The sequence below is a fragment of the Phyllostomus discolor genome, chromosome 8, assembly GCF_004126475.2.
Source record: "Phyllostomus discolor isolate MPI-MPIP mPhyDis1 chromosome 8, mPhyDis1.pri.v3, whole genome shotgun sequence".
Taxonomy (NCBI): domain Eukaryota; kingdom Metazoa; phylum Chordata; class Mammalia; order Chiroptera; family Phyllostomidae; genus Phyllostomus; species Phyllostomus discolor.
Window position 1 is genome coordinate 88,207,045 of NC_040910.2, and position 25,589 is coordinate 88,232,633.

Below are 25,589 nucleotides of genomic sequence, written 5' to 3' on the forward strand. Positions count from 1 at the left end.
CTTGTGAAAGTGACTCAACTGAAAACTTCTTCCTTCTTGAAACACTCCCACCTTCTGATGTCAGAGCTCTGGTTCTCGGCCTGCCTCTCTCCCGGGCCTGCCTCTCCTCTTTTGCTGATTTTTTGTCTCACCCCTCAAGCACACTGTCTTCCCAGGCCCCGCATTCAGGATGTCCACCCACTCTTCGTAGGTGGCTTCCACCATCTCTACTAAGCAGATACCCCAAAGGTTCCAGTCATACAATTGCAAAGCTCCCTTTGGGTTATTAAACCCATAGTCCTCACACGTCTGCAAGCCTTCCTGGCTTTCTACTGGGAGCTTCATAGGTATTCATGTAAAGAGTGACACAATTCTTTACTTTGCCCTTGACCTTCAGCTTTGTAACCACATGGTTTGTTTACTGAACGAATATGGGCTAAGGATGTTGACTGTTGGTGTGGCTGCTAGGATATCAAAACTTTAAGAATAGAACTACAGCCTAGGATTGAACAAGAAAAGCACAGTGGCGGGGAAGAGTCACGACCTTGTTATTCACCCACCCAGCCCCTGCTACCCAGCCCCTGCTACCCAGCCCCTGCCGCCTAGCCCAAAAGGCTTCCCATTTGAAAAACCACTGCAGTAGGTTCTTTCTGAGGTCTCATCTGATTCTGTTATCATCAGACCCTCAGTGATGTCTAGTGCCTTTTAAATCAGTGATATCCTTTGTGAAGGTGAGTGCTAAAGGTCACTTCTCACGCCTTTTGGAGTGATCTGTCATAAACTTACCTTTAAGAGGTTTTGTTTTTGTTTCTATAAAACAGGCCTTTATACTGCCAGGTACTCAAGGTATTAAGATTTTATTCCAGCGTATTGGTAGTTGGTATCAGAAAAGTCTATTTCATTTCCATTCTGGGTTGAAGAACATGGGGGTAAGTTGAACTGAGTAAAAGGAGACTGTTTAGCAATTACCTGTTGGCAGTAGCTCCCTTCTTCCAGGTGTGTGGCTTTGGGGCGATAATGGGCTGGTGATCATCAAAGCTTGTGTTAATGTTCTTCCTTCCCTCCACCCCAGGGCCCAGCTCTCCCCTGACTCTTTCCCCTCCCAGACCATCTGCACCTTTCCACCAGCCACAAATGTGGGTGTCCCCAGGACTCCCCCTGCTGCTGGGAGTCCTCATTCACCATGCTGCCTTCAGCTGTCACTCACATAGATGCCTCCAGAACTGGGCTGCAGTTCCCAGCTGTCTTCAGACCTCTAACCTTGACGTTTCACTTGCTTGTCTGACAGGGCTATCTGGGAGACCCAGCAGCATGTTATACTCAACTTGCCTAAACTGAAACCCCAGTTTACACAACACAAAGAATAATTTCTCCTCCTCTTTCAGCCTGTGCAATTTCTCTGGACAGCTCACCCAGGCTGCGAGTCCCCAAGTCCAAGTTAATTCATTCTTACCTCCTGGTCTCCTTCCTTCATTTCCCACACCCTGCCATTCACATTTTATCATTTAGGATTCTTTCTGTTGCAAGTACAGAAGAGCCAGGTCAAACATGCATAAACAATAAAGTGCGTGTATGATATGATCTTGTGTGTTCAGGATATATTAACATTTGTCACATATATGAAGGTGTGGGTATATATGAAGCAAATGAAATCTTTAAAGGGTATTTGATGGTTCCCATAACTGAAAAGCTGTGTGCCATGCCAGCATGGTGATCTGGTGTTTCTCTCCCCCCACCCTGTTCTCTCTCTCTCTCTCTCTCTCTGCTCCCCACTCCATCTCCCTCTTTCTCCCTCCTCCTTAGTCTTCTGTGCTCTCATGCTCATCTTAGGGCTCCCCTCTTGTTTCCACGATGGTGACACTGCTTGCCAAGTTGCTCTGGCTGGTCACCTGGGGACCACCTTTGAGCCCCCCTTCCCTCTGCACCTCATGTTAAATCCCTCAGCTCTTCTTCAAAGTATCTCTCCAATCCAAGCAGGGAGGAGTGCAGACGGGAAGCATGAGTCAGATGTGATAATGTAAGAGGAAGGAAAGTTGAGAAGAGATTAAAGACGATTCTCCTGAGGAAGGGGAGGTGAGGGGTGCCTGGTCAGAAGTGGGAATACTGGGGTTCGGGGGAGAGTGTAATGGGAATAGGCTCCCAATGCTCCGAGGCGGGATCCGTGTGCTGCCTGGAGAATGGCACTCTTTGTGTTATGTCACAAAGCACATCGATTCGATTTGTTTTTAGACAACTTTAACGTGTGTCCCACGAGAAGAATGCATTCACTGTGTCACATCTGAAGCCAATAATTTTCTTTTAATATGCAAATATAATATAAGCTCCATTTTTCATTACTTTCCCTCCGAAGCTGAAAGCAGTTCACTTGCCTTAGAGATTTTCACTCTCATTGTGTTCTGATGTGACGCTACCTTTCATTAATCCCTTCCAGCTAAGCAAAATTTAATTAAAACCACCTCACATGATGGCAACCATTTATGCATGTTAAAAAGGAGCTTTCGGAAGCTCAGTCTCCAGTCTTCTGTTTTAAACAAAGTTGAACTAGTAACGTTTAGTAGGTTCTTTCTTGGATTCAGAACTTGTTGCATAATGACTTTCACCCCGTTAATTTTGGGTAATGGGACTTTTATGCCGACAGTGGGCTCCATTTATTCAGAGGAGCTGTGTTCCTAGACCCCAGGGATACCTAAAACCCGGGATAGTACTGAATCCTGCAGACATAGAATACACTTTTTCCTGTGCACACATACCTATGATAAAGTTCCATTTATACATTAGGCATAGTAATAGATGAACAATAATAATTAATGAAAACCCATTATAACAATATATGCTAATGAAAATTACGTGAATGTGGTCTCTCTCAAAATATTTTACTGTACTGTACTCATCCTTCTTCTTGTGGTGATGCGAGCTGATAAAACGCCTTATTAAGTCGAGAACTTGCACCTTCTCAGTTACAGGAGTCACTTTACGGCTGGCCCAGCTGAATTGCCAGAACTTGGGGCCATTATTACATAAAACACGGGCAACCTGAACACAGGCACTGCAGTCCCCTGACAACTGATCTGATAACCCAGATGGCCACTGCGTGACTGATGGGCAGGGAGTGTCCACAGCTGGACAGAGGGATGATCTACGTCTGAGCGGGCTGGAGCGGGGCAGAGCGGGACTGCACGAGATTCCAGCACACTAACTCGGAACACAGTGCAATTGAAGAGTTACACGTGGTTCATTCTGGGGATTGTTCATTTAATATTTTCAGAACGTGGTTGGCCATAGGTGACTGAAACCATGGGTGCGCAGGTGGGGGACATGACTGCGACCTGAGTTCTGAACACTGCACAGTTGAGCCTTGACGGTGAAATACTTTTTTAAAGAGAAGTGGAAAGTGACACATGAACGTGCAGTTCTTCCCCTCAGGGAATGGCCCCTGTCAAGCAGACACGGGGGCAGCCCATTTTACAGGCAGATTACATGACCCGATGTCTCCGGGGCATTGTCGGACCCTATGGTCGTTCTGTTTACTTTTTGAGATACAGCCGTACTCTCTTCCACAGTGACTGTATACTGTTCTGCGTTCTCAACAGCAATGTTCGAGGGCTCCAGTTCCTCCTCACCCTGGCCATCACTGGGTATTTTTCCCTCTTTTCTCTTAATAACAGCCTGCCTGGTGGGTGTGGAGTGGAGAACCTTTAAGTTCTCTCTCACGTGGCGGCCACAGCTGCACCTGCATGATGGGTGACTGACCAGTGTTGGTGGCAGTCCAAAGGAGGAATGTGAATTGATGAGCAGGAATCTTAGCTTCAGCTGACTCCTTTGTATACAGCGTCAGCTCACCCTAGTGAAGCTGTGTGCATGGATGGAGTACGGAAAGTGTCTCTGGGCTTACCGTTTGCCCGAGGTCACGCCAGCAAATATCGTTCAGTATCAAGAGTCCCGAATCATCCATTTGTATGATGACGACATTTGACACAGAGCAGTCTCGGGTCACCCAGGTGTGTCTAATGGGCCAAAATTCACTATCACTAAATGGGCTCTTATCAAATTCAGTGGGGGAGGGGAGGTGCAGTGTCAGAAGAGAGTGGTGTTTCTCCCTCACGGGGTGTCTGGCTGTCGGCCTGCCCTTTGCTGAGCACTGTTCTCTTTAAACCAGTGGGCACACCTGAGAGTCACCGTTAACGTCAGCACAGCAATGGCACAGCACACCTGCTGGTTTGTTTTTTTTTTAATTTTTATGAATTCTTCAGTCAAATGGAGGTGACTATCACTTGTTCTGTCTCTGAAATGTACTTTTGACAGATGGCCAGAACTCTCCTTAATTTCCACTTTGTTTACTTCCATAAGTAAGATTAGTGTGTGATAGGGATCAGTAGACTGAGCAGTCTGCATTTTAAAGCCACGTAACATTGAGGAGCGTGATTAGGCCAAGACTGTGGTTATTTTTGTCTTCCCACGTCATTTGCTTAGTGCGATCTGTGCATTTCACGTGTCAGCCATCACTGCTGGGCAGCACAAGCGTATCTCAGCGAGGATTAGAGGAAAGCGATTTTGTGCTTAGGAAATAATTGAATGAAGGTTTACTTTGTGACTTTAAGCTGCAGGACAGCTTCCTATTTTAAAACCTCTCATTCGGTTATATAAGCAGAGGGGCCCCAAAGTCTTTGCACACTAGGCTCCATCTCAGAGTCTGATTGGCCAGCCTGTGCTTGCTTAAGCAAGGACTTCAAGGGCCAACGGTCCAGCTCCAGGACCAAGCACGGAGCAGAAGGAATCCACTGTGACTTATGTCTACATGTCTTCCAACTGAGCAGCTGCTGTCTTAATGTTGCCTTTCCGCTTGCCAAGGCCAGGCAACTATTTATTGAAAGTGTACTCTGTGACAAGTAGCACCTTATTCCCCCACCCGCTCCCCAGCTCCCTGGCTCCCCTTGCTCCCCATAACATGATGAGATGAAGACCTTTAGAACTCCAAAATAAAAAGGGTAAAAACCATAGCTCCTAATTTCAGCCTCAGGAAAGTCTGTGCTGTCCAATCTCCAGGTCAACCCAACGCATTCTCTTGCTTTATTAAGTTTTTCCCTCATTTTCCAGTGACAGTAGCAAGACTCCTCAAATGTTCACATCATATTGTCTTAGAAAGTATGCATTACCCAATTTAGTTTGGAACTTGAAACCAGAAGTCAAGGCCAGCCATTGGTGATTTTGGAGTCTCTGGCCCTTGCTTAGTTTTCTGAGATAACCTTTCTCTGGCCAATGCTGGAGTCAGCCAGTATCAGGAAGCTCCTCTTCCCTGCTCCCCTCGCTGGAGGTTGGGGTGAGGGGAGGGCTAACACAGCTGTCTCTCCTTGGTCGATCACTCAGGCATAGGTCTGGTCTGTAGCTGCCTTTGAAGACCACCTGTTCTGAATCTTCAGTCTTTGAACAGGCCTGCGGGGTCTTTATCCTTCATGTAGCTCGTGTCTGAATGGCTCTCTGGGAAGACACGGCCCTTCTCTCCATGTCTTGTAGGATATTCAGGCCCTGCTGGATCTGAGACTTTCATGTAAGGCCAGGGGCTCTAAGGCAGGCTGGGAAGAAGTATTTGGGGTCAGTGGGGGGCTTTTTGCTACCTTGTAAATTATGCCGTGCATTGAAGGCCTGGTTCTTCGTCAGATATGATTTTTTTGAGGCATATAATAGAAATACTGTTGAGACATATAATTGTGTGGATGGGTAAGTAGGGGTAGAAAGGACAGATTAAAAAAACTATCCTTCCAAAGGGATTTGATAAATAAAGGTTTCCTTAATAAATGCAGAGATAGATTTTTAAAAAAGGAAAAAAAGAGGTGAAAGGCCCTGCACGTTCGAACGATTAAGTAGGGAATCAGAATGTTTATTTTCCCTTCAAAACACCACATCCATAATACATGAGGGTGGTAGAGCCTCGAGGCTCCTGCGAGCCTTTTTCTCTAGTAATTTCTTCCCCTAATTCCAGGGGGTGAAAGATGGCACTGTGCCTGGGCAGAGGGGGCAGATGAGTCGTGTGTGCCCTCTCGTGCCGCCGCCGTGTTCTTCGCCCTTGCAGTGCTGCAGCTCGCCTGCTTTGGCAGGAACACAGTGGAAAGGAAAGGCCCTCATCCGAGGGTCTGGGCGGGTCTCCTCCGTGGTTCACACCCACTGCCTCCCACCCTGATTGTGTGTGATGGGCAGGCGTGGCGGGCAGTGAACAAGAACCCCTCATCTCTGCTCCTAAAGTGATGCTCTTTTCAGAGATCTTCAATTGTCATGTTCCTGGGGTGGTTCCCCTGTAGGCCCAGCTCTGCCTGCTGGATGGCCAGCCTGCATTTTCTTTTTAAAAAAACCTACTTGCACCATGACATTGCATTATGACTGCATTAAAAGGTAACTATTTAAAAAGGAAAAAAAACCAACAACAACAACCATTATCCTACTTTTCTGACTTGGCATACCCACAGCTCCATCCTCTGGGCTTTATCCATCCCCCCACCAACCCCGTTACCTCCCCATCTCCCCTCCCCTCTTCTCTTCTCTTCTCTTCTCTTCTCTTCTCTTCTCTTCTCTTCTCTTCTCTTCTCTTCTCTTCTCTTCTCTTCTCTTCTCTCCCATTATATATGAGTTATGGCAAGGACGCAGAAACAAGATGGTGCAAGGGCATTCCCCAGCCTTGCCTTATTTCAAAGAGCTATTCTCTGTACACAGGGTCTGTGTCTTAATGAGTTTCTCAGGTCCAGAAGTTGCTATGGAACTTCTGTAACCCACACTTAGGGATACTCATACATTATTTATAGTTATAAACTCTTTTTTTAAAAGATTTTATGTATTTATTTTTAGAGATGGAAGGGAGGGAGATAGAGAGAGAGAGAGAGAAACATCAATATGTGGTTGCTGGGGGTCATGGCCTGAAACCCAGGCATGTGCCCTGACTGGGAATCGAACCTGCGACACTTTGGTTCGCAGCCCGCGCTTAATCCACTGAGCTACGCCAGCCAGGGCTATAGTTATAAACTGTTTATAATTTATGTCACCTACAGTGTGTAACATTTATAAACATTTATGTGAGCGTGATTGTGTTGGTGTAAGAAAGTGCAAAGTAGTTTAAATTTTGATTCTTGTTTTTTATACCTTGAGAAACTGTCTTACAGTCTCTAGCCCTCTCGCCTTCGACTGCAAAGAAAGGGTATTGCGGGTCCGGTCTCCTGATCCTGTCGGTGCGGGCATTGTGTGGTTCTATTATCAGAGTTCGATCAACACCAAGTGTCACTGCATTTTGAATGAAATGCCTTCTGATTGCTATTTAAGATTCTGTAGTGAAATTAAATTGACTGCTAATAAATAGTATGTAGCCCTTTTGGAAAACAGAGTTTGTATACTAAATCTGGTTTATTCTAATTTCGACTTTCTTTTCTCTCCGTCAGTTTGCTGTTTTGTGGTTCACAAGAGGTGCCATGAATTTGTCACATTTTCTTGTCCGGGTGCGGACAAGGGACCCGACACTGACGTAAGTAGTCTGGGAGCTGTTACTCAATGTCAATGAGAATTTCTGAGTTTAATTTTTTTAATGCTGGTACAACTATTGTTTGGGCCTCTACTGCTAATGAGAAGACTTATCAGTTGGTCTGGTACTGCATGGCTCGTACCAGTGAACACATGTGCAGTCCTTCTGAGCCCTGGCAGGACCACCCGGGGACGGAGGAGAATTTCTTGCTGACTGGTCCTCTGCAGTCTTCCGCTTAGGGCAGCCACACGGACCAAGTCCACCAGATGGATGGGAATAGCTTTCCCGAACACAATGCAGGTCTTTCCCGAATATGCTGACAAATTTCACAATCAACATCAATCATTCTTTAGTTCATTAACTAGTGGGTCTTTCATTGCTTCTGGCCACTGTAACAAACATATCTAGTTCACTTCATGAGATCCTGGCTGCGTTTCATGTAAACGCTCCTGTTGGTTTAAGTAAGTTAACATCTGTTCCACCGAACAGATGATCTCTGAAGTTGCCCGTGAGCGAACACGTAATTTTGTGTACCTGCGTGTAATTCTGCCTGTCTCTATGGAGCATCTGTGATGCACTGAAAAACGGGACCAGCCCAGCAGAGCGGGCCTTAGGAGGCATGGGAAATACCCACATCAGACATACAGGGTGGGGCGAAAGCAGGTTTACAGTTGTTGGTACGGAAAATAATAATACAGCAATGAATAAATAATACAAGAATAAACTCTGGGTTTCACGTCCTCACAACTGTAAATCTGCTTTCCCCACCATGTATATTGAACGGAAAGGAACATGGTTTGTTTCCATGGAAAGTAATATTTCAACTGAAAAAAATTTTTTGCGGGGGAGGACTGAAGAGTAGGCATTTCTATTCTGAATTGCTTTTGCTGGATCTCTGTAGTCACTGATACTTAAATTATATGCTCTGAGTGATTTCTACCTTCCGCATTCATTCCCATCAGGAAACCGATTTCACAGCAGCGTTTGCAGTGGAGGCAGGGCTGAATTCTCCCCTCCCCAGGAGCCGGCATGTTCACAGGGAGCTCTGAGCAATTCAGCTTTGCATTTTTTAACACATGTAATGAAGGAACTTACTGGGGGACCCCCAGTGTGTGGAGACATGCTGTGTCTCAGTTCAGATGCTGGCGGAGGCAGCATAGAGCGGGTGCCCCAGTTCTGAGCTACCACTGTCCCGCAAAGACTCACAGAATGCGGGAGCCAGTGGGACCTCTGGGGTGATCTTGTTTGATACCCTCGTGGACCAGGAAGTCCAGTCCACGAACGTTGAGTGACTTGCCTGCATACGAAAAAGCTATGTGGTGTCATCCATGCCTCCCTTTTCCATAATCCCCTTTCTTATCTCCATGTGGGGCAAGAAATAAAAAGAGATAAAAATGAGTGCAAATGAAGAGCATCACGTGGTGGTCTTTTCACCTCCTTGCTCGTTATTCTCAACTCCACCTCCTATTTGAGCTTTGCTCATTTCTCTTGTGTCCCCTCTCATACTGGCCCCATCAAGAATGGCATGGGGAGCCGTGGGGGTGGTGCAAGCTATAGGGCTATAAACAGCTTTTGCTTGACTCCTTCCTCCTGCTCCTTCCTCCTTCCACCTCTTTATTCTTTTAGTCAAATACACTTTATTGAACTCCTAATATAGGGGAAGATAGACATTAAAACGGGGGTGTCAAACTGTTTTCACTGGGGGCCACATCAGCCTCATGGGTGCCTTCAAAGGACTGAATGTAGAGCTTCCTACCCCTAGTTAAGGAGTAGTTACATTTACACAGTCCTACAATTATTTCAGTCCCAGGGAAAGGTTTTACCCTAGCGATGATGTGATCCTAGTTGCGTCTTACAAAGGTGGCTGTGGTTGCCTGGTAGAAAATGAACTGGGTAGGAAGTGGGCTCAAATGTGCAGGTGAACGTGGGGGGACATCAGCAGGTGGAGAACAAGCACAGGGGCCCCGCTCTCCAGGGCAAGGAGGTGGGAGCTTGGAGTAGGTGGAGGCCACGAGGATGGGCGGAGTGAGCCCACTCAGGGTACACTGAGGTGCCTGCCTGATCAGTGGTTCTTGGCCATTGCGGGACCAAGGAGATGGAGATGTTGAAAAAGACTTCCATGTTTCTGGCCCAAAGGAAGAGCATCTTTGAGGCTCTGGGGTAAATTGGACCAAGGGTTTGACTTCGACATTTGAGAAGTTGGACATTGAGAAGACAGTTGTGTGTGAAGATAGGATTGGAAGTGAGAAGTGGGATATGTCCTAAAGATAAAGATTTTTTTAAAGTGTTACCTAGCCTAAACAGAGGGTATGGAGTGAAAAGAAAAGAGACCAGGGCCCAGGAGAGAGATCTGAGGAACTGTGGCAGACTGGAGGGAAGAAGGAGGGAGGGGAGGGAGGGGGAAATAAATCCAGGAGTGCGATGCTGACGTAACGCTTTCCTGAAGCAGCACAGCCCAACTCTCTGATCACGTCTGTGATTCTGTTGCAATTTCGCTGTAGGCTCTCGATTTTATCCCTGGACGGGCACTGTGCATCCCTGTGTCCAGCAGACAGTCTCGTTGACAAGGGCGAGTCTTTGTGTATGCCCGCTAGAGATCAGTTCTTGCCTGTTAATTATTTTTCGTGACCTTTTTCACACTCGGAAATGTTATGCTGTGTGAATGATTGCCCTGTGGTCCCTTTCCTCCTGGAGCCCAGAGCCAGGCAGGAAGCTTTAGGGATGGTGTGCTCGGTGTGACATGTGATGGGAGGCGCCCCCGTGACCCCACGTCCCGCTGAGGCCTGTTTCCGTTCACTCTGTGTTGACTTGCTGTAGGTACTGAGCCTCACATTTTATAATCCTTGGAAATAATGATGGTACGAGATGAACCTTTTTTTTAATGTGAGAGAAAAAGAAGTACACGAGACATTTAAAAGAATCAGTGAGATTTGACTGGCTGATTTGGAAAGAATTGTGTGTTCTCTTCCAAGGAGGAAGTTTTGGTCCTTGGGGTTAAGGGGCCTGTGATTAGGTTCTCTGCAGCCATAGCACAGGAGGTGTCTCTGTCTTTCATGCAGGGCAATTTTATTATTTTACAAATGTGCAAGATGAACTGTACCCAGCGGGGGTAGGGGGGGAGTAGTTGGAAAAGCATGAAGGTTTCATGGCACTGAGCTGAGCTGAGATGGTAGGAATTTTCCTGTTTCATCCTTTTTTCCAGCAAATTTGAAATCACAGAACTAAAAAGCTGGGAGGCTGTTAGGGGGAAGAGAGAAGGGCCCCTGACCTGGTTGTACTTCAGCAGAGCTTGTTGGGGTCTACCCCCTGGTGGAACCATTGCAAGTTCTGTTCACACGCTCAGAAAAGTGCTAAAGGACACAAGAAAGGCCCGTTAAAGGGGCAGAAGGATCAGGAAGAAAGAAATACAGGGCAAAAGTAGGTTTATAGTTGTGAGTACACAAAATGCAGAGTTTATTCTTATATTATTTATTATTATTTTCTATATGAACAACTGTAAACCTACTTTTGCCTCACCCTTTATAATGTAGGCGAAAAAACTACCTCAGACATTTTTTTCCCTGAAAATTTAAGATTCATCAGTTAAGATTCCTTTTCACACTACCGTGAGTGCTCAGAGCGCACAGTTTATGTTGGGCTTAACGAAGCCTCCATTGAGTCCACCAGACTCCGAGCATTTGCAGGTGGGAAGGCCCGACCTTATGAGGCCCACAAGCACTGTGCCTGCTCCACCATCTCTCAGATGGAAGGAAAGGAAAAGTCCTGAAAAATGAAACAGCAGAATCCAGATTACCATAATCAGATAGGAAGAGAATTAAACATTGTTCTGAACACAGGTAATCTTTAAGACTCCAAGAACAGTCCTGTTGAATTGATGAGGAAGTTCGGGGCACCTCGGAGGAGAAAGGGCTCTGGGATTCAGTGGCAGGACCCTCTGAAAATCAGGCCAGTCTCTGGGCCTGCCCCCCACCTGCCCAGGTGAGCAGAGTTCTCTCAGACGTTCCCTACCGCCACCACTAGAGATAAAAGCCAAGGCTTCTGAGGCTTTAAGTGCAACCTTGTGCACACCAAGTAGCAAAGGAAAATGAAATCGGAGCACGTAGCATTAAAGGTTAACTCATTCACTGGCGCCGTGAATCTTTAAGGCCAGGAATCACCAGCTGGAAAGAAGGGGTGGACGGGGCTCACAGAACATGCAGGACTCTTCCCATTTGGAATTGGAAAGGCACTTGAGTTGGTGCAGAATTTGTGTCTCCAGGTGCACGGCACCAGCATCCCCTGCCCTACATCCCAGATTTTATGTGACAACAGAGAAATAAGACAAAACTGGTCCGTGTGTAGAAATAGTTCTTCTCCCACCCCTACCCCCCAAGTTGAGACATGAACTAGGACATGGTGCACGGGTAGATAGGGAATATGGCCGCGCTTGGCTTTGGGGGGTGGGGACGGAGAACGTGACCTTGCTGTGGCCATGGCGTGGTGACGAGGGAGACAGAGGAGGGTTGGTGGAGGTTCAAGGGGCCGGCTCTGTCTGAGACTTCCCTTCGCTGTCTAAGATTTCAGCAAGCCAGTCTCTTTGTCCTTCAGTCTGGAACTCCTCCTCGTCCTTAGAATCATCTCCATTCAGCTTAAATGACGTCTGTTCACAGAGCCCGTGTCGCTAGAGGGAAAACAGGTCACTCGGGTCCTGCCAGATGTGTGTGTGTATAGATTATTAGCACATTAAGTCATTTTCTTCCTCCGTGCACCTTAAATGAGGAAAGCTGCAAAATGGCCCTTTCAGAGCATTGTACCCATCTCAGTTCTGCTTTTAAAGCCATAATGGGGAGACACTCACACACACACCCTTTTGTTGTGTAAAGTTGTCGGGAGAGAAACGTTCCTACGTGATATGTATAAAATGACACAAATGCTGAGCAAGTGTTTAAACATCACCTTGGGGGCACTCACCCTGTGCACTGGACGTGTGGGGGGTTGGGGAGGGGAAAGGGGAAGGGAGTAATCCGTTACAAGTCTTAATGCGCTTTAGAGGTAACAAACTTCCCTTGCATTTTTCTTTGCATTTTTGTTTAACCCGTCTTTTTTTTTTTTTTCCTTGACCATTTTCACTAACGCCCCTGGCCTATCTGGGGAGCAATTTGTCATGCAGGACTTTGCACTTCTTAAATCTGAGCCATACAATTGCACAGAATTCAGGTGACTTAAAAATAACTTCCCGGGTCATCAGTGCCCCTCACCTGGGAGACAGCCGACATCCATGCAGGTGGTGGCACACGTCGGCTGGTGCCTCCCAGGATAGGGGCACTGATGAAGTTACCGGGTTAGAAGGCAGGGAAGCTTGCTTCTGATCTGGGCACAGCTTCAAGCCTGCGAAGATCATAAAATTGAGCCATTTGAAGAAGCTGAGAGCATTGACTTATAAACAGAACCAAAAATAGAACCGATTGAGCAAATTGCTTCAAAGCAAAAGCACTGTCTGGTACGAAGCTGGACTCCGTGGAGGGCCGCCTGTGCAGAAAGCAAAATTGCTCTCTGTTCTCGATGGTGGTCTTGAGAATTCTCTGCCCTCAAGTTCCTCTCGGTGTCTTAGAAACCATTTGAATAAAGAGAGGCTGCTCAATTGTTTAAAATCCAACATTTCAAAGCTTCATTTATAACACAACTCAAAACATTTAAAACAAATCTAGGGGTAAATTTAATTAGCAAATCTATTTTCTCAAAGTGTGCTTTTACATTTACTACAGAAATCACAATTTTGTGAGCAAACCCAGTTATACCCGATGGATTTTTATGTGCTTGAACTCAGTAAAGTGAGCTTTGTGAAAGGCGCTGGCGCTAAAAAGTGGCATTTGGAAGTCAGCAGAGGGAACAGGGGTCCTGGAGTGGGAACTGGCTGTCCTGCCGGCTCCCCACAAAGCTTTCCAGACCTTGATTTTCTTTTATAAATATAGAGGATAAACTCAGTGGTCTTTAAGGTTGTTTTCAGCCCTAAGGTCTATTCCATCACTAAATATTTATTAAGGGCTTTATGCTGCGGAGATATGAAGGTGAAGACAGTTTCATTGCTGCCCTGCCAATACAGTCTCTTGCATCACACGGATGAGGCAAGCATGCAAATAATTACCCTATAAGATTGCATATGATAGCTGCATAGGAGGAGGAGAAACAGAATGCTGTTTAGTTTAAGCAGAGGGAGAGAGAGCATCTAATGGGAGAATGAGGGAAGGTTTCCTGAAGGTGGTGACATTTTCAGATAGACTGCAGTTCTTTTCAAAATTTTCTTTTACAAACAGACCAGTATTTTCATGTCTCCCTTCTGGCTTAAGGGAGTTACACTTCTTGCCAAAGGCTGCTGCTATCCAGTGGCATACAGATGTAAGTGACGTGTATTTGCAAGAAGCTTGGTAAAAGGAACACCTGCAAGAGAAATCGCAGTGTTCTGCACACCCTGGAGGGCTCACCCCTGCATCCACCTCTGAGGAAGCCCTGGCCAAGTCCTGGGATCCCCCCTGCACTCGCCCACAGGTGGCATTCCTCACGTGCTGCGATGCCATGGGAAACCTTAACAACAAGTTATTTCAGGAAAGTAACCCCAGCAAATAATTCCTGTGCTAACTCTGACCCTTGGTGGGTAGATTCTTCTCTGTACCGGATTCACAGCAGAAGAAGCATGTCCTGCAAGGGAAGGGACTCCCGCTACTTTCGTGCCAGTTAACCCAGCTGGGAATTAAAAGGGGCCCCAGAGATTTGCCCCCTGGTCTGCAGTTCTGGTGAGAGCTATGGGAGGCAGCTGGGCGGTGGAATGTCCGTCCTCTCCGCCTCCCAGGATTTGGCCAGTGAGACGGGGCATGTGTGTGATGACAGGGTGCCTCGTTTTTTAGCCAAAGGCCTGTTTTCAAGGGCTCCTGGGGCTTTCCAGCTTAATCCAACTGTTTAAGTTGTCACTGCTCAAACATCTTTGGAACTCCACTCTTAGAACGGCATAGAAGGCCAGTAGCACATTCTTCTCAAAATCTCCGCTCTTGGCAAGTTGTTAGCCTTTGGTAGTGTTGTTTGGGGAAGCTGCCAAAAGTCCAGTGGGGCCAGATGGGAAAAGGAGCGGGACTGAGGTGGGTAGCACTGGGCCCAATAGGAGGTGAAAGAGTTAGGTTACAAAGTGGTCTTTCTCGTGCAGGTTAAGCACTGCCCTCGACATCAGGTTGGAGGGAGGCGTTTTTGTGCGGAGTGTGGAGGGCACCCAGGAATCACTGAGTAACCTCTCTGGGGCACTTCTGGTTGATGCTTGTGTGGTTTTCTGTTTTTGAAATAACAATTCAAAATTGATTTGTTGCTTAACAAATTACACCTACACAGTGAATGCTTTGTGAGCAGATCTTGTGTCTTTTCCCTTTAAAAGCCAAGAGCCCAGTGCCTAACCTGGCACAGAAAAAATGTTGTTGAACTTCAGAGAATGCGTGGATGAAGGTCTGTTAACCTGACTCTATTGCCAGTTGTGTTTATCTGGTCTCCAGTTACCTGAATAGTTTTAGCTGCACATGAGACAGTTACTGACTGGGTCGAGCACCTAGGAATGGATGTTTCATCACCATTGTGACCGTGGCACTTTGTGGGAGTGGGGGAGCCACCACTGATGGGCTCTCCTGCTTTTCACAATAGCCATTTGAAACCATTGTCTTAATTCTTGGGATTTGAGTTTTAAAAATGGTGCCTCTGGGCAATATAGCCTTTGGACTGGTTGCGATCGAAATTGGTAGGATGGCTTCCTTATTTATTTTTCCTGACCTGTACAAGAGACTTAGGACTATCAGCCAGTCAGTGGTGTTCGAACAATCAGAATAATCTGTACGTGAGAACTCTTGCCAGAAATGTGGCCTGGGGAGCCAGTCCCTGGGGTCCGAATCATCGGGAACCCAGAGCTACAGGTTTGCTCTACAAGTCACTGAGTCTGCATGACGTTGTCTGACGTAGGTTTAGCATTTCTTGTGCCCAGGGCTTCTCTTGTATTTATTCATTATATGTTATTCAACATTTCCTGAGCATTCATTCTGTGCCTGGGGCTAGGAGATGCAAAGGTTAAAAAAAACCATGGTCCTTGTCTTCAGTTTATCCTTAGTGGGAAGCCACACACATGAATAAACATGATTTTCATTCAGATAATTACTTCAGTGGATCACATATGTAAATGCACAAGGCGTATATCATTGTTCCCATTGTACGGATGTGGAAATCAAGGTGCAGGAGTGGGGAAGTGACTCTCACTGGGACCCAGTAGTAAAGGGTGTGTTAAGCTTTGAACCACGTCGAGTCACTGGTTGGTCACATGGTTGATCAGCAAAGCCAACTTAAGGGGCAGTTTTTCTGCCTATGAAGGCTCTGTTTTTGTGGACAGAGTCTAGGCTCACTGTGAGTAGGAGAAATCTTAAAACAGTAAGAGATTTGAAAGGATGAAACCCTAAAATATTAACAATGAAAGCACTCATAAGCAAGATCAACCATGCATCCTAGTTTAGACTAGAGCACACTGGGCTGATGGGACCAAGTGAGAGCCTGGAGCAGTTTGGAGACTTCGTTTGAATTTTTCTCAAGAAAGTGGGAGGTAGGACTTCCCAGGACACTGGGTTTCTGGAAAGACTCATTTCAGGTGGCTTCACCCAAAGCTGAAGACCAGCCCACACAGCTTTTCGGCTCACGCCACAGGCGTGTCCCTGCACCTCAGTGAGTCGCTTTTCAGCAAGCCAGTGTGTGAGTCCCATTCAGTTAGCTGGCACCTTCCTCACCTTGGCTCTGTTTTCTGCTTCTGCTACTTAACAAATTTCCAGCGGGAGACGCAGGGAGAGTCTATGAATAAAAAAATACATTTGCTAGGGGCTAGGAAAGGCAGGAAGGTTTATCGAGGATTTTCTAGCTAGCATTATCACTGTGACATTTATTTGTTTACAGTGAGGTCAAAGACAAAAGGAACCATCCCAGCAATCAAGTGAACCCCTTTACTAGGCATGCTGTAGCCTTTGATAATGGCTAGAGAGATGAAGCAAGTGGGACCCTCCCCGGCAGCGGCTCTGTGATGTTGTACCAGAGCTGTGTGCAGATGCTGTCAATCACGGAGTCGAGTGCCGGCGAGAGAGGAGGTGGGCAGTGGGAAAGTCAGTTTTCATAATCATTTTGTTTATTCATTGAACACTTCTGTTTTTATAATCCAACATATTCCCCAAACATATATTTCGAGACTGACATGCCAGAAGCAAAAGCCAGGTTCTAAGAAGGGCGCCATTGTCATGATACCTGTCACATCGCCATTAGGTGCTGAGTAGTCCTGACCGTGTGAGGGTTTTCCAGGTGGCATCCTCGATGTGGACAGAGTGCCCAAGCTCTTCATGTCAACTATGTCTTGCTTGATGGCTGTCACCCTGGCCATTCTCCTTGCGTCTTCTCCACTTTCCAGGCCAGTGCTTACTAGTCTGTGTTGGAACCATGCCAGACCATCAGCTTTACATAGTCTCCCGAGCCAGCAGCCTTGTGATTAACTTGGTCATCTCCATCTCCTTTGTCTCCCACATCTGTAAGACATCTCCAGGTTCTGTGGGCTCTGCCCCGTCTGCCGTCTCCATCGTCACAGCCGCCCTCTCACTGATGGCCTCATCGTGTGCTATGACTTGGCCTTACTGAGCTGGACTCTCTCTCCTGTATGCGGCTGGCCGCCCCGTGGTACTCCAGTTGTTATACATACGTGATCGCGCTGCTCTCCTGTCTCATGTCTCCCAAGGGGTTCTGCAGGGGCCCACAAGGTGACTGCCGGGGCTGTTGGCCAGGACGCCTTGGTTCTCCCTCACACTGGCCTCTGCAGGACACCAGTAGCACAGGGTTCTGACGTGGTGCTCTGCTTTTCCCGGAGGGCAAGCCGCAGTGCACACGAACCTAATGAGCTTCTGCTGGAATCTTTCCTGATGTCCCCTTGGTCCCCGTGAAGGCAGATTCATCAGGGTTCTCCAGAGAAACAGAACCCATACACTGTGTATGTCTATTTGCCACACAACGAGGTTTACTATAAGGAATTGGCTCGTGCAACTATGGAGGCTGACAGGTCCCAAGATCTACAGGGTGAGTTGGCAAGGGGGGGACGCAGGACAGCCAATAGTACAGTTCCAGTGCGACAGCCAGCAGGCTCGAGACCCAGAAGAGCCAGTGTTTCAGCTGGAGCCCAGAGGCAGGAAAAGCCGTGTCCCAGTTCTAAGGCCATCAGGCAGGACGAATTCCCTCTTGTTTGGCCAAGGGTTAGCCTTTTTGTTCTATTCGGGCTTTTATTAGGGAAGGCAATCATCTTTACTCAGTCTGCTGATTTAGATGTTAATCTTATCCAAAGATCACGTCCTCATGGAAACACCCAGAATAATGTGACCAAACGTGTGTCTGGGTGTCCCCTGGTCCCGTCAGGTGCACACGCAGAACTAACTCACCACCACAGAGTGCGCACACACAGGGGGTGGGTCCTGGGCGGGGTTGGTCCCTCAGGCCATTGCTGTCCAATTTATCATGGGGAGACTTATTTTGGTTATGTTATACTGTAATATTTTCCTTCCCCTATATCTTGTTCATCTCTGTATCTCTAATGCTTTGTATGATTTCTGAGTCATCGTAAGTAATCACTGTTAAATGAGTGAATGAATGAAAAAGTAAAATCTCTGATCCCAAAACAGAATGCAAATCATTTCCTTGGTTTGAGTAAAATATCTAAAATGTTTCATGAGATTCTCTCAGAATCAATACCAGCCATCTCCTGATTAAAAGTTAGTTGTTAGATAGTAAATTTCCTTATTATTTTAAAAAGATTTTTTCTTATGGAGGGACTCTTCAGTGCTTGAAAAATATTTAAGCCAAATAACATCATGCATGATGGCCAGTGAGTCGTGCTTGCTAACTGTGTGACCACTTTTAACCTGGTGAACAGGTTTTGGTTAAATGTCGATGGGAAGGAAAAAAAATCCACCGAGAGGAAATGCTTGTTTTGTCAACTGCATATTTTAGATTTATAATCCTTGAAGTAGTTGCTAATTATGCAGTTAACTTGGAGAGGTTTTAACCAGTCACAGTTCTCGAGGCCGAGAGGTGACAGAGAGCACCAGGGACACTCCCTACGTGGCTGTGCTCTGGTTTCTGTCCGGTGTGACCACTGCTGTCCTAGGTGCACGTCTGTTGTCTGTCCAGCTGGGCCAGGGTCAGTAGTCTGTGTGGGACTCACTCAGGTCACTTGCTTTCACGCTCATGAGAAACTTATCTTAGTATGAGATTACTGTGTGAAAGAATGTATTTTAAAGTGCACCGATTCTAAACTTGTTTTATAACAGCCAAGGGGTTTTCTTTGTCTTGTCGTAAACCTGCCTAAGACAAATACCTTTCAGAAGGAAATTTACATGTTGCTTGCTCTCTGTATTTGGCACATCCCTAGCCTGTCTTTTCAAACCTCTTTTTCAAGGCAGGGAGCTTTACAGTGTTAACACAGAGTAGGAATATTGAAAACATGAGACTTTCATATTTGGAAATGACACTGTCCGTGGAGGAGGGTGATGTTAGGTTTCTAGATATTATGCTGTATCATGACTCATTTGGACTTAAGCAGGTCATTCTCCTGTTACTAAAATTAATCACAAAAGACCAGGGACACTTGAAAAAGGAGAGGAGTTCACACAGCAGGTCTTAAAATTAGAAAGGCAGGTGGTTCTCTTTAGCATTTGCTAAGCTTGCAGTATGCACCAAGATTAAGGTAGTTAATTTTAATCTTTTTTTTTTTCATTACAAATCTGTATTTAGAGTAACTTAATGCAGAGAACTAGAATGGGAAAGAAAATGGTAAGTTGAACATTTAAAAAGGAATTGCTCCCATAACTGAAACCTTCTCTGTGAGTCCACATGCCCACTCTTGATTTGGAGGTGTTTGCTTAAATTCGATCATATTCTCACATAGTAAATGTTTCATTTAGGGGCCTAATGATGGGAGACTCCAACAAAAATAACCTCATAAAAAATACAGTTTGCCCAGTGGCCTCCTAACTTGCTCCTCATTTCTGCTCTTGCCTCCTACAGTTTATCCTCTACACAGCAGCCAGAGTGGTTTCTTGCATGTATCAGGCAGGCTATGTCATTGTATTGCTCTGCCTAAACCCTTCAGTGGCTTCCTTTGATTATTAGAATAAAATATGAACTTCTTCCCTTGGTCAGCAAGGCCCATCATGACTGTAGTCTGGCTCCTCTCCACCTCCCTGACCAGAACATGCCAAGTTCATTTGCATCTCAGAGCATTTGCATCTCAGGGCCTTTGCATAGGTGGATTCTTCTATATGCAGCTCATTCCCAGGGGATGCTCATTCATGCCACTCAAGAATCTCCTCAGATGACCCTGCCCTCATTATTTTCTATTAGTCTTTCCTCCTTCGTGTACTTCATAGCCCCCATCATCACCTAAACCATAGTGTTTATTAGTTACTTGATTATTGTTTGTCTCTTCCACCACCATGAAAGCAGGGACGTTGTTTTACTTACTCTTCTCTTTAACCTAGAACTGGCACAAAATAAGTGCTCAATTAATGTATGTCAGGTGGATGAATGAATGCATGTTACTCTTACAAGAGACATGAAAAATCTTACAGGGTCTTTTCTCTTTGATTCCTTCTGATAATATAACCTAAAGGAAATGCCTCAGGGTAAATAGAGACTTTTCCTTTTTTGTGATTATGATGTCATACCAAATAGTTAACAAACTGGCCATGCTGGTTAAATCTAAGCCCTACTATGTGACTGGATGTATCTTCAAAATAACCCAACAATATATTCTTCATAATCTTCTTTTCCCTCCAAATTTGCTTTATGTAATAGGTAGATATAAACTATTGAACAAAAACTTAAGATATATATGTAGCAACTTAACAGAACCTGATAACCCAATTTCTTCTGTTTTTTTCTCAAATTCATCTTTAAGTCTTTTCATCATGGGGCTCCTAAGAAAAAAATTAACCACCCAATGGACACTATGATCAAATGTCAAATCTTCAGGAAGTGCTTACCACACACTACATTCTTCCATAGTGCGGGTGTGAAGAACCTTCCAGATACTTGCATTTTGTATGTAGAAAAGTGTTAAGAGTCGAATATTCAACTCAATATAAAATAATAAACATTCCCTATTTGTTGAAATTGCTTCTACTTTTCCTAATGAATGATTATTTTTAGCTGTAATATCACTAGGCTGAACAAATAAATCACCGGTGAGTATATAAGGAAAAATAAACACAGGTTAAATGAATAAAACACTGCAACTGCATCTTTACTAGACCATCTCCACCTCTCATACTTCAGATGCTTGGAGATTCAGTGTTCTTACATTAATTGCAAAAAAAAGATAGAGAAATTCCCTTTTTTGAGATCACAACTATGAAGTCGTGTGGTTATACAAATTCTGTTTTTGTGCAAAACATGAAATATGTTTATCTTTGTTCTCCACGCTCAGTAGACTTGCCGCTCAGCTAGCAGGACTTTCCAAGAACAGACTGAGATGTGTTTTGGATGACTTCCGTAACCTCAGCCCTGCAAGAATAAGAAAGGCAGTGTCCTTTTGCTGTGGTTTGAGACAACGGGGAAAGAGGTCACAGGAAAGAATAAATCACAATTGGTAAAACTGAGAAACTTTTCTCAATTCACCACAGTGCCCCCTTCATTTCTACATCAGCATCATGGTATATAATTCAAGCTCAAGAAATCAGAAATCTTAGTACTTAAAATTTACCTTGACTTTTAATTGTCACCATATTAACCAAAATAATTAAACACATAGGAAAGGGTATTTGGTCACTGAGGCCGAAGAGCCAGGGGTTGGGAATTAAGATCATGCCCAAAAGTTCCCTAAAAATCCCTGCATGGCTGCAGACGTTGGGGAAGGTATGTCATACTTTAGACATGTGGCGGGGAAAGGAGGGTGGTATTTTTATATGAAGCCTTGGTCCAGTGCTTAAATATACGATTGTGTTTAGATCTTGTCTCTGTTGTAGCGCATAGGGATTGTGTAAAGTGTTACAGCTAGCTGTATATGTTAAAATTGTGTGTTGAAGATTAGGAGAAAGATGGTGGTTTTTCCTAAATGAAACAACTTTCTTCTTCCCCTCACCCAAATTCTTTTCCGAAGTTGCTGGCATTTGGGTCAGGGTTTTATTAAAAGCTACATATTATAACACTGGCAAACACACAAAAAATTTGTTTTAAGCTTGTTTGCACAATTCTTTTTTTCCATTGGAAATGGAATGCATTGCCTTAGGTCTTTTAAAATAGTATACAATTATCAATGGCTTTATGTTCAAAAACCCATTTATTTATAACATGGAATAAGGCCTCTATGTGTTTGCAGTTAAGAAATACAGAATTCAATGTGATCTCCTAGTTTGTAAGCAAACTGAGATGCACTATCCCTTTTCTGTATATTAAAAAAAAATTAGTTAATGTGTCCAGAAACAAGCTCTGGTAAAGTAGGTTTTGATGTTCTTCATAATGCTAACAATATGTGGTCTGTAAAGTTCACTGAAAAATAATATGTCTGTTATCGATCTCATTTAGCTAGAATACCTAATTAACTGCCAGATTCTGTGTATTTGGATAAGTGGGATAAGTGTCAAATTTAAAACCTTGAGAATCATTTATATCTAATAGGATCTAAGCATCGAAAATTATGGCATGGCTAGATATTGGCAGGGAGTGGTGTTTCTTTCTTAGATTCCCCTCCGCAGCCATCGTTTTCTTCCACTCACTTTCTTGTCAGTCAGCAGGGAGTTGTTAAGTCAATGGTGATACATCAGTGTGATAGAATGCAGGTGGGCATTAAGAATGACGATTATAAAGACATGCAAAAATGTTTATATGATGCTCGGTGCAAAAGTTTAATATGAAGTTGTTACTGTGATTAGTACTGTGGCAGAATTTATGTGATGGGAGGCAGGAACTAGAAGGGACCCTAGGAAATTGAAATCATGTGATGATAATTTGATTTTTAAGATAATTAGACTCACATTATTTTTCTGGATTTAACCTGGTTGGAATAGAACAATTTTTAAAAAGCTCTCAAATTCTCATTGAAGTACTTGCACCCCTCCCCAGTGCCGTCCCTGTCATGGAACTGCAGCCAAGCGCAGTGTTCTCCAGGATTGTGGTCTCAGTGGAGCATCCCCGCCCGTCTGAGAATGTCTCCTTGCCCAACAGTGTGATGGCAAGGCTCTTCGTTGCAGGTGTCTACATGGCTACATGCTGAGCATTAGTTTGGGATTGGGTTCAGACATGAGCAATAGAAAACCTGACCAAACAGTGGCTTGAGTTAAATAGGGATTTTGTCCTCATCACATACCAAAATATCTGGAACTGGGCAGCCTTGGGCTCACACGGTGGCTCTGAGATCCCTCGGAGGACCCGGCTCCTTCTGCTTTTCAGTGCCGCCATCTCATCTGGCAGCTTTCGTTTCTTCGTTCTCACTGTTGTTGCCCTACTTGTCAGCCGGCTGCTTCAATTCCATCCCATCGTGTCCCAAGCAACAGGAGACAGAAAGGCGAAGGTCAAAAACACAGATGCTCATTGAGTCTGCTCCCTTTCAAAGGACTCCCCCAGAAACCCAGTGCAACAACTTCTGTTCCCATCCTATTAGCCACTCCTACCTGGAAAAAAATGTAGGTTTTGGTTTGTTCTATTTTAGCTCAGGTATATTCCAACCCAGAACAAAGTCAAGGCAGTCCAGTAACAAAAGAAGAGGAGAATCAGTGTTAAGTAGGCAACAATGAAGTCTATGCTCAAGTTGTTGAGGGCTGATTGCCTTCTAGACGTAACTGCCTGCACTATGTGCCTGGGAGTGTCTTTTTGTCGGTATTGCTAGTGCTGTGACTTCGTCTCAGCAGCAGAGGGGGGAGCCTGTTACTCACCTGATGTCACGAGGGGTTTTCAGATGCAATTGAACTAAATGGGTTTCTTGATCTGCTGATGACAAAAAGACAGTGAGAAAGTCTTATGATGAGTTCCTCTCACCCAAATGAGTTGTTGGTTCTTTGGTGATTGTACTTCTAAGTTTTGTTGTTCTTTGTTTTTTAGTGAGGAGCATTTTGTATTGAGGTATTTTGAGCTTCAATAATTATGTGCATTCAGTCATAATATTCTCATTACATAGTAGTTCCTGATAATACATAATCAGAGTTGATTGAAGCAAAGCAGGTATCTCAATAACTCACTGTCGACTGGAGCGGCTTTGGTCACCCGCGGCAGGGCTCCCCCAGGGCGAGGGAGGTGGCACTCCTCTGTGGGGACCAGACGAAGTTCCATGTGGGCATCAGATCTTAAGGGGGTATGAGGGCAGTGGTGTGGTCAGGAAACAAGAGTACGGAGCCCCAGAAAATGAGTCAGGAATGTTCAGCTCAAAGAAAGGAATAAATTGTAGGAGTTGATGAGAGCTGTCTTCCATTCTAGAAACAAGGGTGGACTTGACTTTGGAATCCCAGGGGCTGATCCAGATCTAATGGATGTTATAAGAAGGCAAAGTTTGGCATAAACACCAAGAAGAACTTCCAAAGAGCAGATGTTTCTAACAGTAGAAGAGGGACTCCGGAACAAGGAGCCCCACGAAGTGTGCCTGGGATGCCAGCCCCACTCTGCCCAGAAGGGCAGCAGCAGCTGCACTGGGGGCCGAGGTGATGCTCTAAAGACATGGCTTTTCTCAGTGCCCGTCTCCCCTGCTGCCTGACTGGTGCTCCGTCCTCATTTGAGAATCACATTTGGCATCTCCTTTCTCCGACCACCTGCTCTATGGCCCCAGGCTCCTTTCCACCGCCAGCTCAGTCACACACCCCCATTTCATTCTCCCTGTGCTACCTCTCTGAAGACGGCTGTGACACTGCGCCGTAACGGTCTCGGTCACCACCATGCACTGCAGCCCCGGGAGGGCAAACCCTGTCTTTCGCCTCCCCAGCCTCCACACTTACCCTCAATCTGGCATCTGGCTGGCTCTCAGTAAAAAATTAATTATTGAGTTAGCAAGTACATGATCGGGGAGATTCGCCTCGAGTTAACCCAGATGTTATACAGAATTCCTGTTTGTCCTGAGCCAGCTGTGGCCTCTCAGCATAATGGATGGTTCCTGAGAATAAAGAAAAACAGTTCTTTGTGCGAGGGCCATCTCATTTTGATGTCCGACCTTTATAGTTGTGACAAGGTGGAAAAGTGGCCACCGCGCTGTTTGTGTGGAGCCTGCCGGTGAGTGCGTGGGCCGGGGGTGCTGCGGAGGCTGCAGCCTCCCTTTGGTTTATGGAAATAGAATAAACAGAGAACAAGGCAAGTGTCAGAAATAACCTGGGACACGTGGAGGTGAAAGAGCCTTACCTCCCAGTGGCTGAGAACAAAAGAGGCCCCGATTCTGGCTGTTGTTCCGGTGTATTTTTAGTCAGAGGGCCCTTTCTTCTTTGATGACCAATGCATGAAATAACCGGGGTAGAAACAAGTATTAGGCAGGGAGAGGTTACTCAAGTTGCTTGGCATTTCATCTTATTTTCCCTCGTCTGAGAGAGAAAAGCGAACATGGCTGGCCATGACGAGCACAGCCGAAAAGGAAAACGTGATTTCCCCTCTCGAGTTTGTTTATGGTGTGTGATTCAGTTATAACACGCACTGCTGTGAGTTATTTTCAGTGTGTGGCTTGGTAAATGGCTTGAAGGGCCTTCTAAGGAAATTCCTATCTCATAAGATATTTCCCATTTTAATGTTATTCAAGAAAAATGATGGTGTGGGGAGTTTTCCATAAGCTTGTCATTGTTCAATGAGCGCTGTTTATTTATCACAGCATTTGACCCGTCAGCATTCGCTGCTGTTGCTGTCAGAGATAGTTGATCTGTTTCTGCCAGAATCTTGTAAGGGAAATTGATGAACCTGGTAACCTAATTTTAGACTTGAAATTTGGCAGATGGGTGGTATTTATAGTGTTCTGAATCAATTCCTATTAGGTGTTTAAAAATAGTTATTTCATTAGAGGACACATTCAAGAAAAAAAAAAGATTTCAACTTCAAATCTAATGCACAAACATTGTTTTTAGTCTCCTAAACTGGATAT

The 25,589-nt window shown here is 45.2% G+C and overlaps 1 protein-coding gene across 1 annotated transcript in view; it reads left to right on the forward strand.

The window, feature by feature from the left end:
• The window catches only part of PRKCA (protein kinase C alpha), a 356,244-nt gene that overhangs the window by 139,603 nt on the left and 191,052 nt on the right, over positions 1-25,589 (forward strand). Inside the window, exon 3 of the mRNA XM_028520046.2 lies at positions 7,398-7,480. Within this exon, the coding sequence (XP_028375847.1) occupies positions 7,398-7,480 (83 nt within the window). The remainder of the gene's footprint in view (positions 1-7,397; positions 7,481-25,589) is intronic.